General features: G+C 47.0%; 1 protein-coding gene across 1 annotated transcript in view; it reads right to left on the bottom strand.

Moving 5' to 3' along the window:
* SLC6A2 (solute carrier family 6 member 2) overlaps positions 1-24,027 on the bottom strand; it is a 1,625,321-nt gene that overhangs the window by 666,862 nt on the left and 934,432 nt on the right. Inside the window, exon 10 of the mRNA XM_063437889.1 lies at positions 962-1,090. Within this exon, the coding sequence (XP_063293959.1) occupies positions 962-1,090 (129 nt within the window). The remainder of the gene's footprint in view (positions 1-961; positions 1,091-24,027) is intronic.

The following is a 24,027-nucleotide window of genomic DNA, read 5'->3' as shown; positions in this document are numbered from 1 at the left end:
ATGTTGTCTGTGTTATTACCATCCTGATGAAAGCCCAAATATGGGGCTGAAACATTGATTTGATTTATTTTGAACATTAAAAGTTAAGTTTTAGTGATATTTACAAGTCCCTGAGTGCAGTCATTCTCTGTTTTTCTATGCTATTTGCCTGACCAGCACCGGGCACATTATTTCATCATTTACCTGTTCCAGGAGTGCAAGCTATTTTGTATTTTTTAAATATATATATATATATATATATATATATATATATATATATATATATATATATATATACACACACATACAGAAAAAATACCGGCACTCCAGGATTTTTGAAATGATTCTTCTTTTTTCAAATGGCATCAACGTTTCATCATTATTATATATATGTGTAATTTAATTATAAGTGTATTTTTATATTAATATACATATAAATTAATATAAAAATACACTTAGTATGACATTATATATGTATGATATATAGACAGATATTATATTTATATAATATCTGTCTATATATCATATATATAAATATATATATACATATATATAGCAGGGAGACACTTGGATCATATGGCCTGCAGGGTCCTAATTTGCAGCGGGGAGACTGCCTGGGCTGCAGGCAGTCTCCCCACACTGGGAGCAACGCCAATCACCGCCATGGGAACGACGGCGATCGGATAAGTACATCTTACCGTTATGACGGTTCAGGACCGTCACCGGTCCTCAAGGGGATTTTTACTATGCCGGTCCTGAACCGTCAGCGGTCGGGAAGGGGTTAAAATTTACAATCGTTTTTATTTTTAAATGTACATGTTGTCGTGCCTTGTGCGTACACTAATGAAGAAATTAAGCTATGTTATAATAACAAAGTAATCATATAGTAATTTTTTTTTTTTTTTAAGACCGCTTAATTGTTTCATTTCATGCTGCATACATTTTTTAAAATGAGGTGAAGCAATAGAAAAGTGTTACCCACATTTGTGATACAAAGTAGAGCCAGCAAAAAAGTAATTCCACAGACCAGAAAGGTAAAAAACTTTCGATGTCTTTTCAGGATACTGAAGTCATCTGCAAGACCAGTAATTACAGCTTCCATTCCTCCCATCTATGGAAGAAAAAAACACTTGTTTAGACTGGTATTTAATGAATTAGAGAAAATTCACATAAATGATCAATGTAATAATGCAGCATTTTCAAGTAAAACAAATTGATGAAGTTCTTAAATTCTTCATGTTATGGTAATAACAATAAATATGAAACTTCAAGAATATGAAATTACAGCATAATGATAGCTGACCAAATTTGTTAAATCATATATATTAAAAATACGTTTTATTTTGTTTGTTTTTCTAAATGTAAATGTTCATCATTTGCAAATATATTGGTGGCAGTAATCACAAACTATTTGGGGTAATTCAATCCTTCCACTGGTTTAGAGTAATTAGTAGACTTGTGCATTCAGTTTCAAACAAACTGAGATTCACGTAATTTTGGGTGATTGCCCAAATTCTGCAACTCCCAAACATATTGTTATATCACAAAACAAATTAACTGGTTAATGGATGCTCACAGGGTTATTCCCAAATGACCCCATACTAAACAGGGCAAAACCATCTGTATGTGCATGAGGCCATTCAGACTGCAAAATCTGAACATTGTCCACAGTATTTTAATAATGTTAGATGTTTTAAGGGCTGTGACTTGACAAGATGGCTGCAAAATCCTTGGGCTCTACATTATTTGCTAGTCTCCGTATTCTTAACATGGGTATGGAGTATACCCACTTTAAGAATACAGAGATCAGTAAATAATGCATGGGCCAGGGCAAAAAAAGCAGGGTTAACTCACTCTTGGTCCACAGTAAACCCTTATTGGCACATATATCCTGCCCTAGGTCTGTCTCTCTCATACTGTTCCCTTCGTGGACACTCACTTCTCCAATGCCCTTCTTCCCTACAGTACGCACATTGGTTCCTACTCAAAGGTTCCCCATTCCACTTATTCTCACCTTTATCCGTTCCCCTATATACTTCCTTTTCCCTTCTATCTACGCCTGCGATAGCTACTGCTAGCATATCTGCTTTCCTACGCATCTTTCGCTCCTCCTCCTTCTTCGTCTCTGTCTCCCTATTCATATAGACCTTATTTGCTATTTCCATTAGTTGGGTTATGGACATCCCTACAAACCCTTCTAACTTCTGTAGCTTGCGCTTTATATCTCCGTAGGCTTGGCTGACAAAGGCAGAGTTAACCATTCGGGAATTCTAGGGAGCCTCTGGATTAAAGGGGGTATACAAACGGTATGCCTCCAATAATCGGTCATAAAAGGCACTGGGCGATTCATCACATTTCTGCAATACCTCAGCCGTCTTAGACATATTAATCGCCTTTTTTCCTCCGGCTTTCATGCCAACAATAATAGCGTCCCTGTATGCTTTTAAATGGGCCATATCTGCTCCATTGACATTCCACTCCGTATCAGTATTTGGATAATGTGCTGCGGCCCATGCTGCTGGGTTGGCCTGATTTTGTGTACGGCCACTTCTTCCCGCGCTTTAATTGCCGCTTGGTTTATCTGTGTCCTTTACTCGTTGTTGAACAATGTCATAAGCAGTTGCTGGCAATCAGCCCAAGTGGGATTATGTGTCTGGACTATGGAGGTAAACAAATCCGTCATGGCTTGAGGTTTATTGGTGTATGAGGGGTTATGGGTCTTCCAGTTAAATAGATCAGTAGTAGTGAAGGGAACATAGACGAATACAGGATCAGCGTGTTGTAACTGGCCGTCACCGTTAATGTGTGTCGGGCCTGGTGTCAGTCGGAGAGGCATTTGATAATGTCGGGGTTGGAGGGTACCGGTCAGTTGTCGGGTTAATATGGGGCTTCATTTAGAAACGTCAGTTAGGGGTTCCGGTCGAGGGGAAGGGGACGCTTTACTGAGGGGGAGATCAGTGAGTAAAATATTCCGGGCCGGGCTAGGAGGAGCCTGAACAGGAACTAGATATGACGTCAAATCTGGATAGGTGGGGTTAACGGAGGTAGGTACCAGAAGGGGAGGGTTTAAAACAAGAGGGCTGGGCTCTGAGCTAGAGGAGAGGGTAGGTGGGGACAACGAGGCAAGGGGAGTAGTGTTACCAACAGCACCTCCTCTTCCTCTTCCTGTGGAGGAGGAGTAAGGGGGCGGCATGGGGATCTCGGATTCAGGAGGCGTGTCCAAAATGGGCGTAATTACGGCCTTAGTGGACAAGCGAGTTCTGGCCACCATGAGGCGACATTGTTCCTCGTGGCATACCCGGATCCATTTTGGCAAGTCAATTACGGCCTGCTTCCAACAATCAATATACGGAAACTGGCCGTAAAGTTCGGGCCTACCTGATACAGCCACGTGTACACGCTGTACCAGATTAGGATCCAAACTGCCACGTGGTGGCCATGCAGCCACCAAAGTAGGCCATTCCCTACTACATAAAGTAGTCAGGCGTGTTGGAGACATCTTTACCCCAAAATCATACACAGTGTATCCCTTTTTAAAGTTTTTCAACATACATCCTAAGGGATCCATAACCGTTGAATCTGACGCACCCATACTAACAATGAAGCGTCGTCTCCAACAGAAACTAAACAAACACACTTCCAACGGTCACACCCGTTCCCTTGGCAACAGCACCACGTGGTACAGTTACTAGGTGAAACGCACACAACAAAACACTCAGGGAATTCCCGTACACACACAGCTGTTACACCAGTCACTAAATAACTATTACTGTGCCTTTTGGCGATACTATACAGTCACCCACGCTATAATTCCCTATATCTGAATTACCCATCTATAACATACCCCAGTAACATTGTCTTTACAAACAGTAGTTATAGTACGGTTAGCATTGGTTAGAGTACAATTTAAAGTCACAGTTCAATTAGTAGTGGTTATGGTGTTAAACATACAACATAGACAACAGTTATTAGTAGTTATTTACAATATCAGTAGTTATTATACATGGTTATGGTACCGTGCGCTATAATACAGTTACACACTATTTACACTCTCGCTAGACGGCAGAGCTCATGCTATCTAGCAAGATATACACGCTACTACAACAATCTTTAACACATTTACAATTCCCAACTAATCTGTTGGCCAGTACCTCGATGGACTACCTAATACTATTTACATCCGTTTTGGTTAGCCACGCTGCCCAAGCACCACATATAGCGAACTAGAGGGCGGAATTTACAACAGCATCCTCTTAGTCTATATACTCTATCAAAAATCTAGTGGGTTCCAAATTTACACGCCTTCCCACTTAGCCAAGATAGGTTGAGATCTAGCGGACCGAATTTACACAGACGCCGCTTAGTCTCCCGGTCCCTCCGACCTAGCGAACGTAATATACACCCTAGAACGCTAGTCTAGACAAGACACCGGTGTCCGGCTTGGGCTATTTACACAGAACCCAGCCTGACTCCAAACCAAAATTAAACGGGCTGACTACAGGGCGTTTAATTGAGCGGTGCGCCTTCGCTCCTTCCCTCCACTGGAGGGGGCAGATTCCATACACAAATAACCCTTTATGGGCCTACCGCACAATCGGTATCCAATACCCCTAGTGGGTCCACCGTCTAAAACAGTAGTCGTCTTACCTCCTCGTTCTTGAACCTGGGTTCACACTCATCGACGGGGACACCCCAGCACTTACTACGTAGAGGCCGATGATCTCCTGGACAACAGACCAGTGGCGCCGAGACGAAAGGAGGTCCACGCAGAAGTTCAGGGGTGCAGCCGTAGGGAGCGGGGGCAAAGATAGACCGTCTCACGCCTCTGCTTCTCAGCTACCGTTGAACGATGAGCTTCCCGGCCAATGCACCAAATGATACTGGAGAAACTGACGGAAGCCAAGCACAGAGAGATGGACACAGGCTTCTTCAGGAAGGAAGAGATTCTTTATTCGATTCACCGACCGGGACTCAGAGGGACTAATGTCACCAAAAAAACAGCAAAGTCTGAGTCCTGATCATACAGTGTAGGTCCCTTATATGGGCATGTAGCTGCTCCCATAATCAGTTCAACCTACACATACTCTTATCTAATCAACTGAATAGAGACTAAATTCCTGTTTGACCACATGGCTTGCCCAGCACAATGGAGGAGGGGAAATACTCGTATATCCTGTATTCCTACACTTGCTCCTTACACTACTGATTGTATCTTAGCTACGTATAACTGACTAACTGATACATCAACATATGCAAGTGCACATACCACGTGGCAATCTTGTCCTAGTAAATGTATTTTTACTGAGATTCCACCACAACTCCACTAGCCACCCACCGAAACCCCGGGGCAGCTACCTATGCGACAGGCTCCATATCGTGTCCCTGAATCAGTCAGGACACATATGAAGACTGAGCTGGCCGAAATGTTGCAGCTTGGGGTTATCGAACCTTCCGATAGCCCCTGGGCATCGCCGGTAGTGCTGGTACCTAAGAAGGATGGCACGACGCGCTTCTGCGTCGACTACCGGAGGCTCAATGACAAAACAGTGTCTGATGCCTACCCGATGCCCCGGATAGACGAGCTGCTAGATAAGATGGCCCGTGGCCAGTATCTCACTACCATAGATTTGTGTAAGGGATACTGGCAAATCCCACTAGCCGATGATGCCATCCCCAAGTCGGCCTTTGTCACCCCGTTTGGCCTGTACCAATTTCGGGTCATGCCATTCGGGATGAAAAACGCTCCGGCAACCTTTCAGCGGATGGTAGGTCGGCTACTGGACGGTTTCCAAGGTTATGCATGTGCGTACTTAGACGACATTGCCATATTTAGCCAGACCTGGGAGGAACACTTACAACATATAGGGGCCATCCTAGATCGTATTGGAGAGGCATGGTTAACCCTGAAACCCAGCAAGTGTCATATAGGGATGGCAGAGGTGCAGTACTTGGGCCACTGGGTGGGGTGTGGGCAGCAGAAACCCGAGCCAGCTAAAATTGAAGCCGTAGCCAAGTGGCCCACCCCCAGGACCAAAACCCAAGTGTTGGCATTCCTAGGTACTGCAGGGTACTATAGAAAATTTGTGCCCAATTACAGTGCCCTGGCCAAACCCCTGACTGACTTGACCCGCAAGAACCTTCCTCGACAGGTTGTCTGGGCCCCAGAGTGTGAGCAGGCATTACAACAACTCAAAACTGCTTTAACTAATGCTCCTGTACTTGCCGCTCCTGATCCAACTAAAAGATTTCTTGTCCACACAGACGCTTCAATGTTTGGATTGGGAGCAGTGCTGAGCCAAGTGGGAGCAGATGGCGGAGAACATCCCGTAGCTTACTTGAGCCGAAAGTTGTTGCCCCGTGAAGTAAGCTACGCCGCCATTGAAAAAGAATGCCTGGCCGTGGTGTGGGCTCTCAAAAAGTTACAGCCTTATTTGTATGGACAACCTTTTTCCCTACTCACAGATCACAACCCGTTGGCGTGGCTGAACTGTGTGGCTGGGGACAATGCCAGGCTGTTGCGCTGGAGTTTGGCGCTGCAGCCCTTTGACTTTACGATCCATTACTGCCCAGGGAAGCAAAACGGTAACGCCGACGGGTTATCTAGACAGACTGAACTTGAAAAGTGATCTGTGAGTACTCTCCCGGACATCCCCAAGCCTATCCGTTGGGATCAGACTGTGTATGCCGGCTTGGTTCTGGGGGAGCATTGTGGCAAACATAGCCACTTCTGGACTGTAATGTAGAAAGGTTGTCTGTACTATGTGCTGTGTGTATTTTGCTATGTGTACTGTGTGGTATATGTAACTTTACTGTGTATCTGGGACTATGGTAATTCGCCTGCTGGCAGCCGTAAGCTATCCGGGCTGTTCGTGGAACGAATGCGGGCTCCCCTGATAGACCACACACTTAGAGGCGTGTGGCGCTTGTTAACCGATTGCAACAATGTTGCAATCGGTAATTAGAGGCTCTCCTAGGTGGCCGTCGTTCGGCTACCGACCATGCGGCGGTCGGCCATCTTGGATTCGCTATTCTTCAGCGGAGTTTGGTCGTCGAGCGCCTGGAACTGAAAACGGCTACTCGACGACACGAACACCGCTGGACTTCCAGACCGTTCGGGAGCCCGGTGTTCGGTAGGATCGTTCCCCTAAGTATAATCGACGGATTGAGGGGAACTTCAATGTATAACTGTATTTGTTGCGGCGTTTGGTCAGTTCAGCTGGGAGCTGAGCGGTATTCTCTCAAAAGATGCTCTCAGACCCCAGCTATCTACCGAACGTTCGGTTAAGTCTGTATACCGAATAAAACTCAGAAACGGTATTTTAAAGAAAATTGTCAGTTTTGCTGCACGAGGGGATAATCCAATTAATCGTCCATTTTAGTGGGAGTATCCTTCTCGTGCAGCAAGGCCTGTTGGGAGAATTATATTGCATGATGGGATAAATCCCCTGAAACCTCTGTAAGGAAACCCCTTGCATGGGGAACTGTATAAATATGCAAGCTTGTGAATAAAGCCAGTTAGTTGACTCCCAAACTGTGTTTCGTCCGGTTATTGGGAGGATTGAGATATTGCCTTACTTTTCAGCGCTGACTGTGGATTTACCTGTTAGACCAGCGGAGACCGTGGATTCTAATACTGCACTCCGCTACAGATTTTTTTTTTTTTTAAATTAATGTTGTTTTTTTTGGTAATATCTCTCCCAGCAAATGATCCTCTAATAAGATTGGCCAGTGTTTTTGTAGACTTTTCTTGATTTTTAAATGATCTGTATTTTATTGTGTAACAAATGCGGTACGGAATTGCTCTCCCTTATCCTTAACTTTCTGATTATCTATTAATAGTTCATCCCTGCTTCTCCCTGACATTATTCTAATTTCTTTTTCTATTGAGTTTTTATTGTAACCCTTCTTAACTAGTTTTTCTTTTACGTGTTGTGCCTGCTGTGTAAAATCTTGTAGGTGGGAACAGTTACGTCTCACCCTTGTTAGTTGTCCTTTTGCTATCCCTCTCAACCATGGTTGGTGGTGACAGCTTTTTTTGTGGACGTAACTGTTCCCATCTGTGGGTTTGAAAAAACATTTTGTCTTCATTTCTTTACCTTCACCAAACAAAGTAATATCTAAAAAATGTATTTCTTTTTTGTTCCAAACCAGTGAAAACTGTAAATTATACTTGTTCTGATTTAAATACTCTACAAACAACACAAAAGAGGAATGTGGTCCTCTCCAAATAATTAAAACATCATCAATAAATCTCCGCCATATTACGAGGTTCGCCACCCCGTCATGGTCACACCACACAAAAAGATCTTCCCATCTTCTCATGTAGGTGTTCGCATAACTGGGGGCAATCCTGGTACCCATGGCGGTTCCAGTGATCTGTAAATAAAAATTTCCTTCAAAGAAAAAATAATTGTGCTCTAAAATAAATTGAACCGCATCCAGAATGAATCTCTTCATGTGATTGGATAAACTCTGATCATTACCCATAAAGAAATTAATCGCCTCCAATCCTAAACGGTGACTGATCACCGTGTATAGTGATGCCACGTCCAACGTGGCCCAACTATATTCTTCCTGCCATTCTAAATTTTCAACCTCTTGTAGAAATGATTTTGTATCTTTCATATATGACAAGGCCTTTTGGGCATAAGGTTGGAGATACGAATCAATAAAAGCAGATAGATTAGCTGTTATAGAGTCTATCCCACTGATAATCGGTCGTCCTGGTGGGGTGTGTATATTTTTGTGAATCTTGGGAATAAAATAAAATATTGGAATCGTGGGGTGTCTATTAAATAAAAATGTAAGATTTTTTTGGGAGATAATTTCATCAGTTCTCGCTATTGTCAGCAATTTGTGTTAAATAATGTGGTGGGATCACTATCCAATTTTTTATAAGTTTTTCTGTCTTTTAGAATATTATTACTTTCCCTTAGATAATATTCAGTTGACATCACTACTATCCCACCCCCTTATCAGCTTCTTTGATAACTATATATTCTCTTTCTTTTAGAATTTTGAGAGTCTCCCTTTCCATTTTTGTTAAATTGTGATGTTTTAGGTTTCTTTTAGTCCCTAATGCTTTTTTCAATTCCCTGTCTACCATTTTTTCAAAGGTCTCCAAATGAGAACCCTTACTATATACAGGATAGAAATGAGATTTCGGTTTAAAGTTATCCTTTCTTTTATCTTGGAGTTCTCCTTGTTCATAGGGGATGGGGTACTTTAGAAAATGCCTTTTTACTACACATGGTTGTCTGGAGGAGCCAAGACAGCCCACCCACACTGTTGGAAACCTAGAATTTGGAAAGCCCTTGGTATTAAGGTAAAGTTCACCTCTAGTAAATCAACTTAAGAATTCTGAAACTGCTCCTGGCAATACGATTCCCTGTGCTCCTACATCTAGTTCCACTGAGGGATGCACCAACAGCAGATATTTTGTTTAGACAGGTCTGGGACTGGTCCAAGATCCAGGCCTAAGCATAGTAAGGCAAAACCCTAATTCCACCAAAGATGGACCATGCAGTGAGAGCAGAAGGGCTGCAAAGAGAACAGACCTTTGATGAGGCAAGTATAACCTAAATTTTTAACCTATCTTACAGAAGGTTGTCTAACTTTGAAATGTCAGCTTTAGCAGTTTTAGCTAGAGGCTTATCTTTTGTGCCCACATCAGACACTGACCCCTTTAAGTGGGAGGTGGAAGACTTTACATTTTGCAGACTATTGAGAATGTGTCTTGCATAACAATACTAATATGATCACAGATGACCCACATTGGCTCAAAAGTTTGTTTGATCCACTTTGCCAACATAACCTGATTAAAACCTTTAGTCAGCAGGTGTCAGGAATAGAATTACCCTAACACACAAACCTAAAGGTAACAGGAAAGGTACACATACCGGTCCTTAGAATGCCTGAGACAGATATATGAAATGTCTGCAAGCAGACAGAGAATAAACAAGAGACAAGCAGAGGTCAGAATTACAGAAATACACGGAATCGATAGCTAGGCCATAGAAAAGTAAAGAAAGGTAATGTAATTATTAACCTCCTGTAGTGGGAGGGGGGGAGGGAGGGTTGGGGGGAGGTAACCCCTAGTGAGACCAGTCACTATGGAATAAAAAGAGAACTGCCAGGAGAGAGCAAGAAATAATAACTGTATCACTGGTGGAGTGGCAAATATCAATCATTTAGGCTAGGTATTTCTAAAAAAAAAAAAACTTTTAATATAGCGATTAAGAGGTGAAATAAGTCACCATGACAAAAAGAAAAGGAAAAGAAAATGTAAACAGAAATAATAATGTACATATTTACAAAACAATTATCCTGAGTGTAGCTATAATGTCAGGTATATCCAAATCTGGTAGTTCTACCCAAATAAAAGGATAATGAATACAGAGTAAGATAGTACAGGCTGTAGCTTTCTGAGTTCAGGATAATAAAAAAGACCATCTGTAGCAGACCAGCAGTGTAAGGAGAATAGAAAAAAATCTAAATCTAAATTCCAAACAAAGGGATAAGGGGACGTCTCCCTCTCTTTAAAAAAAAGTAGTATATAAAAATTGTGCTGTGCTGCAATAGGAATACTAAGATATCAGAAAATGCTTGTAATATAGGCTAAATGGTCTTGCTAGAGACATGGCAACTAAAAAAAAGTCCATCAACATTGTATTACCTAATAGTTGCTGCCAAACAGTGTAGCCAATACATGTCTGTAGCAATAGGAGTGATGGCAGTGAGAGGAAAAGTTACGAATTATGTGCCATCGAGGCCACACCTTAACTCAAAACGCCTATTACTCCTAAATGGGTGTATAAGAAATGTCCCCACCCCTAGAATAAATATAATTACAGAAAGTTGGAGATTGTAATGTCATTTTTTCCTCCAATATATTGACAGAGGTATTAGTAAATTTTTGTTAATGCCATTATAAGCCGAACGTGAGCTCACTCTTGATACAGTGGCTATGAAGTGTGCCTGTCAGGACCCCTGATGCACATTTCGCCAATCTGGATCTTTAGAGGGGAGGCCAGGCCAGGCCAAGATCAGGATAACAGAGAGCAAGAATAGTCAAACAAGCCAAGGTCATAAAACAGGAAATCCAACACACTGTATAAACACACTCTCAGGTAACAAAAACATAGAAACATAGAATGTGACGGCTAGTGATGTACCGAACTGTTCGCTGGCGAAAAGTTCCTGGCGAACATAGCGTGTTGCGTTCGCCGCCGCAGACGAACACATGCGCGGTTCGATCCGCCCCCTATTCGTCATCATCGAGCAAACTTTGACCCTGTGCCTCACGGTCAGCAGACACATTCCAGCCAATCAGCAGCCCACCCTCCCTAGCAGACCCTCCCACCTCCCTCCCAGCATCCAATTTAGATTCATTCTGAAGCTGCATGCTTAGATAGAGGAGGGAGAGGGTAGCTGCTGTTCATTAGATAGGGAAATTGATAGCTAGGCTACGGTATTCATTGTCCACTACAGTCCTGAAGGACTCATCTGATCTCTGCTGTAAGGACAGCACCCCAAAAATCCCTTTTTAGGGCTAGAACATCAGTCTGCTTTTTTTTTTTTTCTGTGTAATGTAATTGCAGTTGCCTGCCTGCCAGCTTCTGTGTCAGGCTCACAGTGGATACTGTGCCCATTTGCCCAGTCAGTGCCACCACTCATATCTGGTGTCACAATAGCTTATGCTTGTGGCGAAACCAACTTCGCCACTGTGAACTGGAGAAGCCTGGTTACTAGCCTCCTGCCCGCTGACTATGGCCCCTGGACATATTACACTTTAAAGACTATATTTGGGCATGTATAATTTATATTGCTGCTACTGGCCCTTTAAAATCAGCGATGGACATTTTGGGACTACTGTCCCTTTAAGACTGTGAAGCATGTTCTATTGTACTGCCTGTATATCGTATATGTATTTATGTATGCAGTTAACCTGGGTTATATATATATGCAGCCTTCATCTGATTGTTCGGTAGAATCACTCCATTCCTTGTATTGAGGAAACTACCGAACAACCAGACCACCCAGGACTAAGTGTGCCTCCAATTACCGTTTGCAACAATGTTGCAAACGGGTAATTGGCAATCAGTGCAGTGTGGTCTTTGTCCTCTGGGTGGCCGCCATTCAGGAAACTAACACGTGGCGGCGGCCATCTTTAACTACCGAACAGCGGTGTTTTGCCGTCGAGTGTCTGGAACTGAAATCGGACACTCGACTAGGCAAACACCGCTGAGACCTCCAGACTTCCAGGATTTCGTGGGGAAACTACCGAACGGCCCGTCGTTCGGTAGAAAGAAACGTACGAACTAGGGGATTCATACGAACTCCCCTTAGTCTCTATAACACCAGAAATTCGTATGTTTCATTCACCTGTTTGTGACCGACCGCAGGGCCAAAATGCATGGAACTGTTTTCGGATACTTTACCCATGCGGTCGGTCCATACTTTAAAGTCCCATAACTCCCGAACCGTTTATCCGAATGGGCTGATTTTAACATATGTTGTTCCTCCAGGCTAGGGATATCTGGAGATATTGGATTTGTGGATGTACCCCAAGTATTTAGGGTACATCCAAAACTTGGGTAAAACTATGTCCCTGTTAATTGTGTTAACAGATATGTTGGAGGGAGGAGATGTGTGGGTTGTACCTTAAACTGGATTGGTGTACTGTAAACCCCTCCCTTAAATGGGAGAATCTCATATAAGCCTGTGTGTGAATAAATCAGTGTTGTTGCTGTTTAACCCTGAAGCTGGAGTGTGTCTCTTTCTTGGGGGGGAAAGGGGACTGTATGCCGACTGCCAGGAGTGTAAGCTGTCCATATTGTTTTTCCTGTTCGGCTGCTTCCAGGGTTAGTGTGTCTGCTGTTCGAGAGTTGGTAAATTCGTGCAGTTTGGGAGTTCGGGAAGTTGGTGCTTATGGTAGCTGCTGGTCCATCTAAAGGGGATTATCGCCTAAACGGATTTTTCCCCTTTTATGCTGAAACGGTCCGTTACAATGCTTATGGTCTCTGAGGACAAGTGTCAATCCATACCTGCCAAGTGCTCTTTGTCAGTGTGTATCAGGGGCTTTGAGGACAGGTGTCCATCCATATCTGCCAAGTGACCCTTTGTAGGGGGAACAGTCTCTATTCTGCTCTTTGTCAGTGTGTATCAGGGGCTTTGAGGACAGGTGTCAATCCATATCTGCCAAGTGACCCTATGTAGGGGGAACAGTCTCTATTCTGCTCTGTGTCAGTGTGAATCATGGTCTCTGAGGACAGGTGTCAATCCATACCTGCCAAGTGACCCTATGTAGGGGTAACAGTCTCTATTCTGCTCTGTGTCAGTGTGTATCAGGGGCTTTGAGGACAGGTGTCAATCCATATCTGCCAAGTGACCCTATGTAGGGGGAACAGTCTCTATTCTGCTCTGTGTGAGGAGGAGGAACGGGAAATGAGTAGCTCAGCATCCAACCTTGTGCAAATGGGGTCTTTCAATCTGTCGTGCCTGTTGAGGGACCCTCGTATAAAAAGGCTGAAGGAGAATGACCTGTACTGGGTGTCCACGCTACTAGACCCCCGGTATAAGCAGACAGTGGCGGAAATGTTACCAAATTACAAGTCGGAAAGGATGCAGCATTTGCAAAATAAATTAAAAAGTATGTTTTACACAGCGTATAAGGGTGATTTCACAGCACAACGGGAATCTAACAGGGGAAGAGGTGAAAGTCATCCTCCTCCTCCCACGACCACGCCATATCTGCCAAGTGACCCAATGTAGGGGGAACAGTCTTTATTCTGCTCTGTGTCAGTGTGTATCAGGGTCTCTGAGGACAGGTGTCAATCCATACCTGCCAAGTGACCCTATGTAGGGGGAACAGTCTCTATTCTGCTCTGTGTCAGTGTGTATCAGGGGCTTTGAGGACAGGTGTCAATCCATATCTGCCAAGTGACCCTATGTAGGGGTAACAGTCTCTATTCTGCTCTGTGTCAGTGTGTATCATGGTCTCTGAGGACAGGTGTCAATCCATGCCTGCCAAGTGACCCTATGTAGGGGGAACAGTCTCTATTCTGCTCTGTGTCAGTGTGTATCAGGGGCTTTGAGGACAGGTGTCAATCCATACCTGCCAAGTGACCCTATGTAGGGGGAACAGTCCCTATTCTGCTCTGTGTCAGTGTGTATCAGGGTCTCTGAGGACAGGTGTCAATCCATATGTCGAGGTGTCAATATGTCAGGTGTCAATCCATATTCATTGTTATTTAGGAATGTTAGGTGATTTCTGCCCTTCATAGATTAAAAGCAGACTCTGCATCAACTGTGTAATTTTCCATGGGAGTTTTGCCATGGATCCCCCTCTGGCATGCCACAGTCCAGGTGTTAGTCCCCTTGAAACAACTTTTCCATCAATTTTGTGGCCAGAAAGAGTCCCTGTGGGTTTTAAAATTCGCCTGCCCATTGAAGTCAATGGCGGTTCGCCCGGTTCGCGAACGTTTGCGGAAGTTACCGTTCGCCGTTCGCAAACCGAAAATGTTGTGTTTGCGACATCACTAGACATCACAAATGGCAGTGGCGAGAGGGGGCAACCTTGCCTGGTATCAGTGCGAATGGTTTCTTACGTGTTCCAGTTATTGTGAGCTGCGCTCTGCCGTTAGTGTATGAAAGTGTCTGGGAAGTTTGAGTGTTTCAGTAGTTGAAACATGTAGGGCCATCTTACTCTGTCAAATGCTTTTTCTGCATCTAGGGACAGTATTAGAGATGGGGCAACCGTATTTGTTAGCTTCCATATCAGGTCTATGTTTCTCCTGGTGTTCTCAAACAATTGTCTTCCGGGTATAAAACCCATCTGGTCTGCATGGATTTGATGTGTCAGGAATGGGTTTAGTCTGTCTGCTAGTATTTTAGATAAGATTTTCGCGTCTTGATTTAGTAGGGAGATAGGTCAGTACGTTTGTGGTAGAGTAATGTCTTTGTCAGGTTTTGGTAGCAGGATGATGTTTGCTAGGGCCATGTTACTATTGGGGGTTCCTCCCTGCATTAGGTCATTAAAGAGAGTAGTCAGTTGCGGGGTTAGTTCCTGTCAGAAGGTTTTGTAGTTCCCGCCTTCAAATCCGTCCAGTCCTGGGGCTATACCCTCTTTAGGGATTTTATCACTGCCTCAACCTCTTCTATTGTGAAGGGCGATCCCAGAGCATGTTTAGCTGTTGTGGGCAGTTTTGGAAGGTGCAGGTTGTCTACAAAGGAGCAATGCTCCAGCATATCTTTATCTGCTGCTTTCTGGTCCCATTGAACCTTGGTGTGGTTATACAAAGATGTGAAAAATTCAGTGAAGACTCGGGAAATGTCTTCAGGGGTATTTGCTAAGGAGCCGTTGTGTGTTCGGATCGCAGTTATGTGGGTGTGGTGCTGTCGTGGTTTTAGTGAGTGGGCCAGTTGTGTGTCCATTTTGTTGCACTTTTTGTAAAAGGATCATCTGGACCATTGCAGGGCTCATGCTGTGTCTTCCAGGAGCAGATCCCTCATTGAGTGTCTAACGGCTAGTAGTTCTGTTAGTTTGGGACAGAAAATTAAATATTCTTGCTCCTAGAAACAATATCTAGATGCTAGAATATAAACTGGAAATAATGCTAAGCTCAAAATTAGAATATTGGATGCTTTGAAAAAAAATAATGACAGTACAGCGTTTCTACCCATTCCTAGCAGTCAGAGTATAAAACCATCTTGCCTAATGGCTTACCTCCAAATTCCCCAATAAAAAATAGTATTACGGGGGCGTGGCCTGGCTGCAGATGGAGTAGGACGCACGCTTTCTGAGCTCCCAGGCCCTAACCCGCTAAAGCCCCTATAACGAAGCGTTAAACTCCCTCACAACCACGCTGATGGTGAGAACTAAGAAGGGGGCCACTCCCAGCCCGGCATTGCCCCCCTCGGGACACCCGACGGGACCTATGGACGATTTCCTCTCCACTCCGCAACCGCTGGCCGGCGCACGAGGCCCAAACAATATGGCGCCCGCGTCCCCGGGTATGAGCAGCCACACTGCCTCCCCACGGGGATCCCCCGCAAGAGACACTCAAACAGATACTCTCACCCAGTTGTCCGCGGACATGGCGGCTATTGCGGCAAACATGCTTACGAGGGGGGACAAGGCGGAACTCATTGCGGAGCTCCGAGCAGCTGTGCGTGAGGAAATCACGGCAGTGAGGCGAGACCTAGCGGTGCTGGAACAGAGAGTGGACGATTTGGAGGTACACAGCCTGCAGGCCACCCAGCACCACCGGGCATCAGAGCTGGCAGCCACAAGGCAAGGCAATATCCTACTAGATTTGAGACGCCAAGTGGAGGACCTTGATAATCGAGGCAGGCGTAATAACATACGCATTAGGGGCATGCCGGAATCTGAAGGTGAATCGCCGCGGGAGCTGCTCGAAGGCCTGTTTGCCCAAATCATGGGTGATGCCGCCCCGCCGGACTTTGGACTCGAGAGGGAACACAGGGCACTCAGAGCTCCGCGCAGGGATGGCCAACCGAGAGATCTGATCTGCTGTCTCCGGTCATTTCAGCTAAAGGAGGCCATCATGAGGTCTGCCCGGACACAACGCTCACTCCGGTACATGGAATCGCCTATTGCGCTATACCAAGATCTGTCCGCCATTACCTTGGATGCACGACGAGCCCTAAAGCCGATCACAAATGCGCTACAAGAGAAGAGGATTCACTATAAATGGGGATACCCGTTCAGCTTACAAGCAAGAATTGGAAATATATGGCACGTCTTGAGATGGCCCACAGAAGTCCCACGCTTTTTACACGCGCTGGGCCTACCGGATATGCCTGTACCTAACTGGATTTTGGACTATCCACCCGCAAGGCCTACGGGTCCGACAACACCGGCCGACATGCTCAGAGGGGGAACCATGCCTGGAACCCCCCCCCAACGCAGAGGTGGCCCGGTCGCGCCGGAGGAATAAGCTACGGTCGGGCCCCGGAGACGCAGAACCCTCATCGACGAATGACCTGCACACCGTTTTTTTTTTTTTTTTTTTTTTACCTGCCAGGCCTGAGCGGCGGACCGCTCGTGACCTCCCACCACATAGAGAGAAATGCAGTGGCCCAGAGACACCGGGACTGTACGCCAGGGGTATGTACTGCTTTCACCCCCCCCTCCCTCCCTGGGACTGAGACCCCGAGACTCCCCGGGATCTTCCCACTCTTGGGGGACCAATGCTTTGGGGAGGGGTATGGGACGGGAGAGGCTAAGCATTCCGAGACAGTTTAGCGGGTGACCAATACGGGGTCCTGCAAACCCACAGCAGGGGATACAACAACAGGTGGGGTGGCGGGTACGGGACGATCAATGGGGGGACAGCCATGTCGGCCAAGGGACCCCACCCCGGCGGGGAGATGGGATGTTTGCTGGACACTGCCCCTCACCGGCCACGAGATATGGGTATGGGGGCCGAATACCTCCCAAACTTTGCCTACAATATGACTGTTATGATTAGGCCACGAGCCGCTGCTGGGGCCGGGGGAGGGGGGGGTGCGGGCAGAGAGGAGGGGGGACCTGGCCACGCGCCCGTGACGCACTCGCGGCCGACTGGGCTCCGGCCATGGGTCCTGCTCTGGCGGGTGCGGAGTCGGACGCGGTGCGGAGCGACTGCGTCTCCGGGGGAACTTGTGAATTTTGCGGGATGGTAAGATTTTTAGCCCGTGAAACTGAATGTTATGTGCATGTTTTACCAGGTTTTAGATAATGTTTTTGTTTATTAGTCCCAAAAACTGGCTATCCAGTATGACGAGGAGATCCCCCCCAACACTGTATGCTATGTACCCACTCCAGGACACGGGGGGGTGGGTCCGGAAGTGCTCTGACCTTTATAGACACGGAGTTAGGGGATGTAGGGACCCCGACCACAACTAAACAGGCTAGGCCCGGGACATCAGAGGTCTCTACCCGTTCTCAGCATATTACATAGCCGACTCGGGGGTCCCGGGGGGGTGACTCAGACCGGCATGGGTACCCCACGATATCTAAGACAGGGAGACACACCGGGCTCTGACCCGACGGTGGATGCACTCAGCGGGTTGGGAGCTGAGGGAGTCCGCTACTGACTTCACCTACCAGAGAGGGTGACCGATACCATAGGTAGCCTCCCACGCACCCCACGCAACTGACCTATACTGTACATACTGGTCTGGGGTTGGAGAGGGCTTCGCTTTAGTTCCCTCGACAATCTATTCCCGACCAAGGTTCATTGTTGCCTTTCGTTTCCCGACTGACTTACCTACCTAGACAGTTGACTACACCTCTGCCACACACCTCCCCTCCCCACTTTTCCTTCTTCCCGAAAATACCTGACTCGACCGACGAGGCTTACCCTTACTATACCCCATTGAGCCCGGGCGGGGGACTCTCGCGAGGCGGTTATGGAGTCCTTTAAACCGGCGCTGCTTAAACTTTGGTCCCACAATGTTAGGGGTCTTAACCTCCCTGAGAAACGAGCTCAATTGTTGCGCAGGCTATGGGCTGACAAGGTGTCCATAGTGTTCCTGCAGGAGACGCATTTCCGAGGTACTTCCGCGCTGTTACAGGAACACTAGTTCGAATTATGTACCTTTCAATTACTTGGGAACAGCATTGCAATAGTTGATCCGGCACTTCGAATAACACCGAAGTGCCGAAGCCGTCGAAGTCCTCGAGGTAGTCGAAGCGGCCGCCATTACAGTCGAACACGTGGCGGCGGCCATTTTAATGCAGTCGAAGGCGGTCATCGGTAATCGGTGTCTTTTCCGATACTTCGACATCACAGCGGAGGCTAAGCCCCGGCCGAACCTTCGAACCGACCGTCGAAAGGAACTGTGCCACCTCTTTTATGGGAATAGATCACCACCCGACTAGCGACCAACGCAGACGTGTAAAACCGCATGTCTTCGACACTTCGACACCAGCCGAAGTACGTTCGAATCTTCGAACACCGGCTTCGGATGGAACTTTACCGATTTTCCGGCCGAACATCAACCGACCACGCAGCCTGAATCTGTGGAACTGGTTCTGGACTTACAAACAGGCGTGCGGTCGGTCCAAAAAGGACTTTTTAATATCTTTTGAACTAATGGACGGATTCACACGAAATTTGAGTATGTTGTTCCCCAATGTATGCTGTTCACAAATATATGAGTTTTATTAATGTCCTAGGTAAAATAAGAAAGTTATAAAAATGTATAAAAATGTATAAGTTTTAGCTTGGAGATAATTGAGTAGATACAGTAGGAAACTCAATTATCTCCCAAGCAGAGGGGAGGGCATTAGGGGGCTGTACTATGCTGTTATTGGTTATTTTATACCTCCCCTTGGGAGGGGTCTGTGTGTATCTGACTGTAATAAAAAGCAGGCTGGGTATTCCAGACCTCAGTTCTTACTTGACCCTCAAATCGCTGCTTTGACTCGTTTTGTGGGCAGAAAGGTATCCTAGCTATGCTATAGCTAGTGGGATGATTCTACATTTACAGGACTCGTATGGAATACTATGGAAATCGGCTCTCCCCTCTTCAGCAACTAGGAATCCAGACGACCAAACGGTCCAGCTCTCAGCAAGCCTAAGGGTAACCGTAACATTTGGTGGCAGCGGTGGGATGATTCTGGATATCCTAGGAGAGGCACGGAACGGATGGAGAGCACCTACACGAAATTGAAACGTACAACCCTGAAAGATTTACTCGAAAGCAGAGGAGGGCACGCCAGCAACCGGCCAAAGAGGGAACTAATCGCAGAATTGACAGAACTGGATCAAAGCTCCACAATGGCGGAAACACCAATCACGGATGATGATGCAAAGGCAAGAATTGTTCGGGGAAGGCTTCCCTTATACGGGCCAAACCCATCTATAGAACTGATACAGCAATTGATGGTGGAGGCAGACGCGGATTTACAAAAGACCCGAGCCTACAACATTGAAATGGCCAACGCACAACGCAATGCTGAAACCCCGCAGGTAATCGTTCCTGTTGAAAATGCTGGGAAGCCCAAAATACCCTTTGCGGCATTCCGATCCTTCCTAGAGAGCGAGACAGGAATTGATGAGTACTTGGCGGACTTCGAAAGGCAATGCGCCCTGCACCAGATTCCCACCAGAGAGTGGCCCACGATCCTGTCTGGGAAACTATCCGGGCGAGCCCTGGAAGCTTTTCGTACCTTGGGTGCTGAGGAAGTGACACAGTATGAACGAGTTAAAGAGACTCTGCTAAGACGATACGCGGTAACTCCAGACACGTATCGCTGGCAGTTTCGGGGCACGAAAAAGAAGCCTAACGATACACATATGGAATGGGCGCACCGAATGCGGAGAGCGGCAAATCACTGGATGAGCGGAAGTAAAGCGGTGACTGGTGAGGAAATTTTACAATTATTCCTCTTAGAACATTTTTATGATGGCCTGGAACAAACGGGGAAGGAGTGGCTGCGAGACAGGCGACCTTCCACCCTAGAAGAAGCGGCCAAATTAGCTGATGAACACTATGATTCACGTCTTCACGAGTCAACAAAATACCGGACTCCAGCACGGGTTGAGCCCAGAGAGGTTTACCGTGCACCTCCTCGTACGGAGTTCCGAGCCCCGGTACCCGCCGGGCCCCCCAGACACTCAGGGTCACCTAATAACAATTTTGATCGTTCCAGACCCACTTGCCACCGATGCAAGCAACCAGGGCATTTCATGGCTAACTGCCCTCTTAGCCCGCACCAGACGCCCAGGAATTACAATTACCCCTCTGGGCCATACCGTCCGGCCCGAGCCCTCTGTGTTAACCAGGAGGTCCCTATGGAGGAATATTTGGGGCCGCTTCACGAGGCAGACCCTGTATATGCGGCTTCGGATAACCGCCAGCACCATCGGCAGAAGGTATGGCTCGAATGGCGATCTACCGAGGGGTTGAGAGACACAGGGGCTACCATAACACTGGTACAGAGTCATTTGGTGCCAGAACACAAGCGGTCAGGGCAGACCGTAGCCGTCAGAGTGGCGGGGGGGATGTGTACAAAGTTCCGACCGCTAAAGTACATCTTGATTGGGGAGCGGGGAAAGGGGCTGTGAACGTGGGTATAATGGACCATTTACCTGCTGAAGTACTACTGGGCAACGATTTGGGCCCCATGACTTCTGCCTATGCTCCAGCATATAACAACGAAGCGAACCCAGTGACTACCCGAGCACAAGCCCGGACGGACCGAGACCCCTCACCAGTGCGGGAGACCCAGGTAAGACCAACCCAGACTTCTCTTGACCTGTTAGGCCCCATACCCTGGGACACCCCAGTTACTTTCGAGACCGAGTCTAGGACTGACCCGACGTTACAAAAATACCGGGAACGAGCAGAGACCGGGGGGAGCGGGGCAGATAACGAAACTTTTCTATGGGAAAAAGGGAAACTATACCGCTTGACAGAGAAAAAAGGAAAAACGTAGGCGACAGCTGGTAGTACCCCACAAATACCGTCGGGAAATCCTCATAATAGGACATGACATCCCCTTGGCAGGTCACTTAGCTATAACACGTACGCTACACCGCATTACCCACACATTCTTTTGGCCAGGAGTACACGCTGATGTTAAGAATTACTGTAATACTTGCGATGTATGTCAACGAGTAGGAAGGCGAGGCGATCACCCTAAAGCCCATCTAGTCAATATGCCCATTGTAGAGGAACCCTTCAGCAGGGTTGCTATTGACCTAGTAGGACCACTGGCCACCCCTAGTCCTTCCGGTAAGCGCTACATCCTTACCGTAGTAGACTACGCTACCAGGTACCCCGAGGCAGTCGCCCTATCCAACATCCAAGCGGATACGGTAGCGAATGCACTAGTACAAGTGTTCTCCCGGGTAGGATTTCCAAAAGAAATTCTGTCTGACCGAGGCACCCAATTCACAGCAGAATTGACCCAACAACTCTGGCAGGTTTGCAAAATTAAATCCCTCCTGAGCTCCCCCTATCACCCCCAAACGAACGGACTTTGTGAGAGGTTCAACGGAACCCTCAAACAAATGCTCAAAACGTTCACACAGGAGTACCGAGATTGGGAACGTTTCCTGACGCATCTCCTATTTGCGTATCGGGAGGTGCCCCAGGAAACGACAGGGTTCTCTCCCTTTGAGTTGCTCTACGGACGAAAGGTACGGGGCCCCCTAAACCTGATCCGGGAGCACTGGGAGGGAGAGACGGAAACGGACGGTGTCCCCATTGTACCATACGTATTGGAACTCAGAGACCGCATGGAGCAGCTAGCCAAATCAGTGCAGGCTAACCTCCAGTCGGCCCAGAGAAGACAGAAGGTATGGTACGATAGGGGAGCCCGAAGGAGAATCTTTACCATAGGACAAAAGGTGTTAGTACTTAAGCCGGTGAAGACAGACAAATTACAAGCGTCATGGCAGGGCCCATACCAGATCGTAGAAAAAAGGGGCGACACCACTTATGTTATAGCCAGTTGTCACGACAACAACCTTAGGAAGACATTCCACGTAAACATGCTCAAAGAGTACTTGGAGCGACCCGAGAACGTGACCGCCGTATGTTGTCCTCCCCAGGAAGACCCCGACAGTCTACCCATTCCTGACCTACTAGAAAAGAGTCCACCCACAGGGGTAGTAACCCAGGTCCAGATAGGAGACCGACTTAGCCCCACTGAAAGGGAGCAGCTCAATACCCTCCTCCAGTCCAAGCACCTCACGTTCTCTCAGAAACCGGGGTACACCACCTTAACTACCCACCAGGTCGATACCCCCGGACAAACACCCTTACGCCAACCCCCGTATCGCATCCTCGAGGCAGTTAGAACCGGAATGAAGAAAGAGATAGATGAGATGCTCCAACTCAGGGTGATTGAGCCCTCCGATAGTCCCTGGGCCTCCCCGGTTGTCCTGGTACCCAAGAAAGATGGGACAACCCGGTTCTGTGTCGACTATCGGAGACTCAATGAAAAAACAGTGACAGACGCATACCCTATGCCCAGGGTAGACGAGCTACTCGATCGTATAGCCAGGGGAAATTACCTGACCACTATCGACCTCTGTAAGGGTTACTGGCAGATTCCCCTGGCCCCGGAGGCTATCCCCAAGTCGGCGTTCGTCACCCCATTCGGCTTATACCAGTTTAAGGTAATGCCGTTTGGGATGAAGAACGCCCCAGCTACATTCCAGCGCTTGGTGGATAGACTCCTGGATGGCTTCCAGAGTTTTGCCTGTGCATACCTGGACGACATAGCGATTCACAGTGAGTCCTGGGAGGATCACTTAGCTCATGTAGGAATGGTTCTAGATCAGATCCGGGCGGCTGGCCTGACTCTGAAACCAGAAAAATGTCACTTTGGGATGGCCGAGGTACAGTGCCTGGGTCATCGGGTGGGGTGCGGAAAACAGCGACCAGAGCCAGCCAAGATAGAAGCTGTTGCCAACTGGCCCACCCCCATCACTAAAACCCAGGTTTTAGCCTTTCTGGGCACGGCAGGGTACTACAGACGATTTGTACCCGACTACAGCACACTTGCCAAACCCCTGACTGACTTGACCAAGAAAAACTTACCTCGACAGGTCCTGTGGTCTCCCCACTGTGAAACGGCTTTCCAGGCCCTCAAAAATGCTTTGGTTAATGCTCCTGTCTTGGCGGCCCCAGCCCTTAATAAACGTTTTATCATCCATACAGACGCTTCCATGTTCGGGCTGGGAGCCGTCCTTAGCCAAGTAGGTGAAGATGGAGGGGAGCATCCAGTGGCCTACATCAGCCGGAAGCTCCTGCCCCGTGAAGTCAGTTATGCAGCGGTCGAAAAGGAGTGTTTGGCCTTGGTATGGGCATTAAAGAAATTGACTCCCTATTTATATGGACAAGAGTTCACTCTGGTCACCGACCATAACCCATTGGTGTGGCTAAACCGGGTCTCTGGAGATAACGGCAGGTTATTACGTTGGAGCTTATCATTGCAACCCTTCAATTTCACCATTTCCTACCGACCCGGGAAACAGAATGGCAATGCGGACGGGTTGTCCAGACAAACGGACCTCAGCCCAG

The sequence above is a fragment of the Pelobates fuscus genome, chromosome 12 (assembly GCF_036172605.1).
Source record: "Pelobates fuscus isolate aPelFus1 chromosome 12, aPelFus1.pri, whole genome shotgun sequence".
Lineage (NCBI taxonomy): Eukaryota > Metazoa > Chordata > Amphibia > Anura > Pelobatidae > Pelobates > Pelobates fuscus.
The sequence above is the reverse complement of the archived record's forward strand: the minus strand, read 5'-3'. Positions and strand labels throughout refer to the sequence as shown.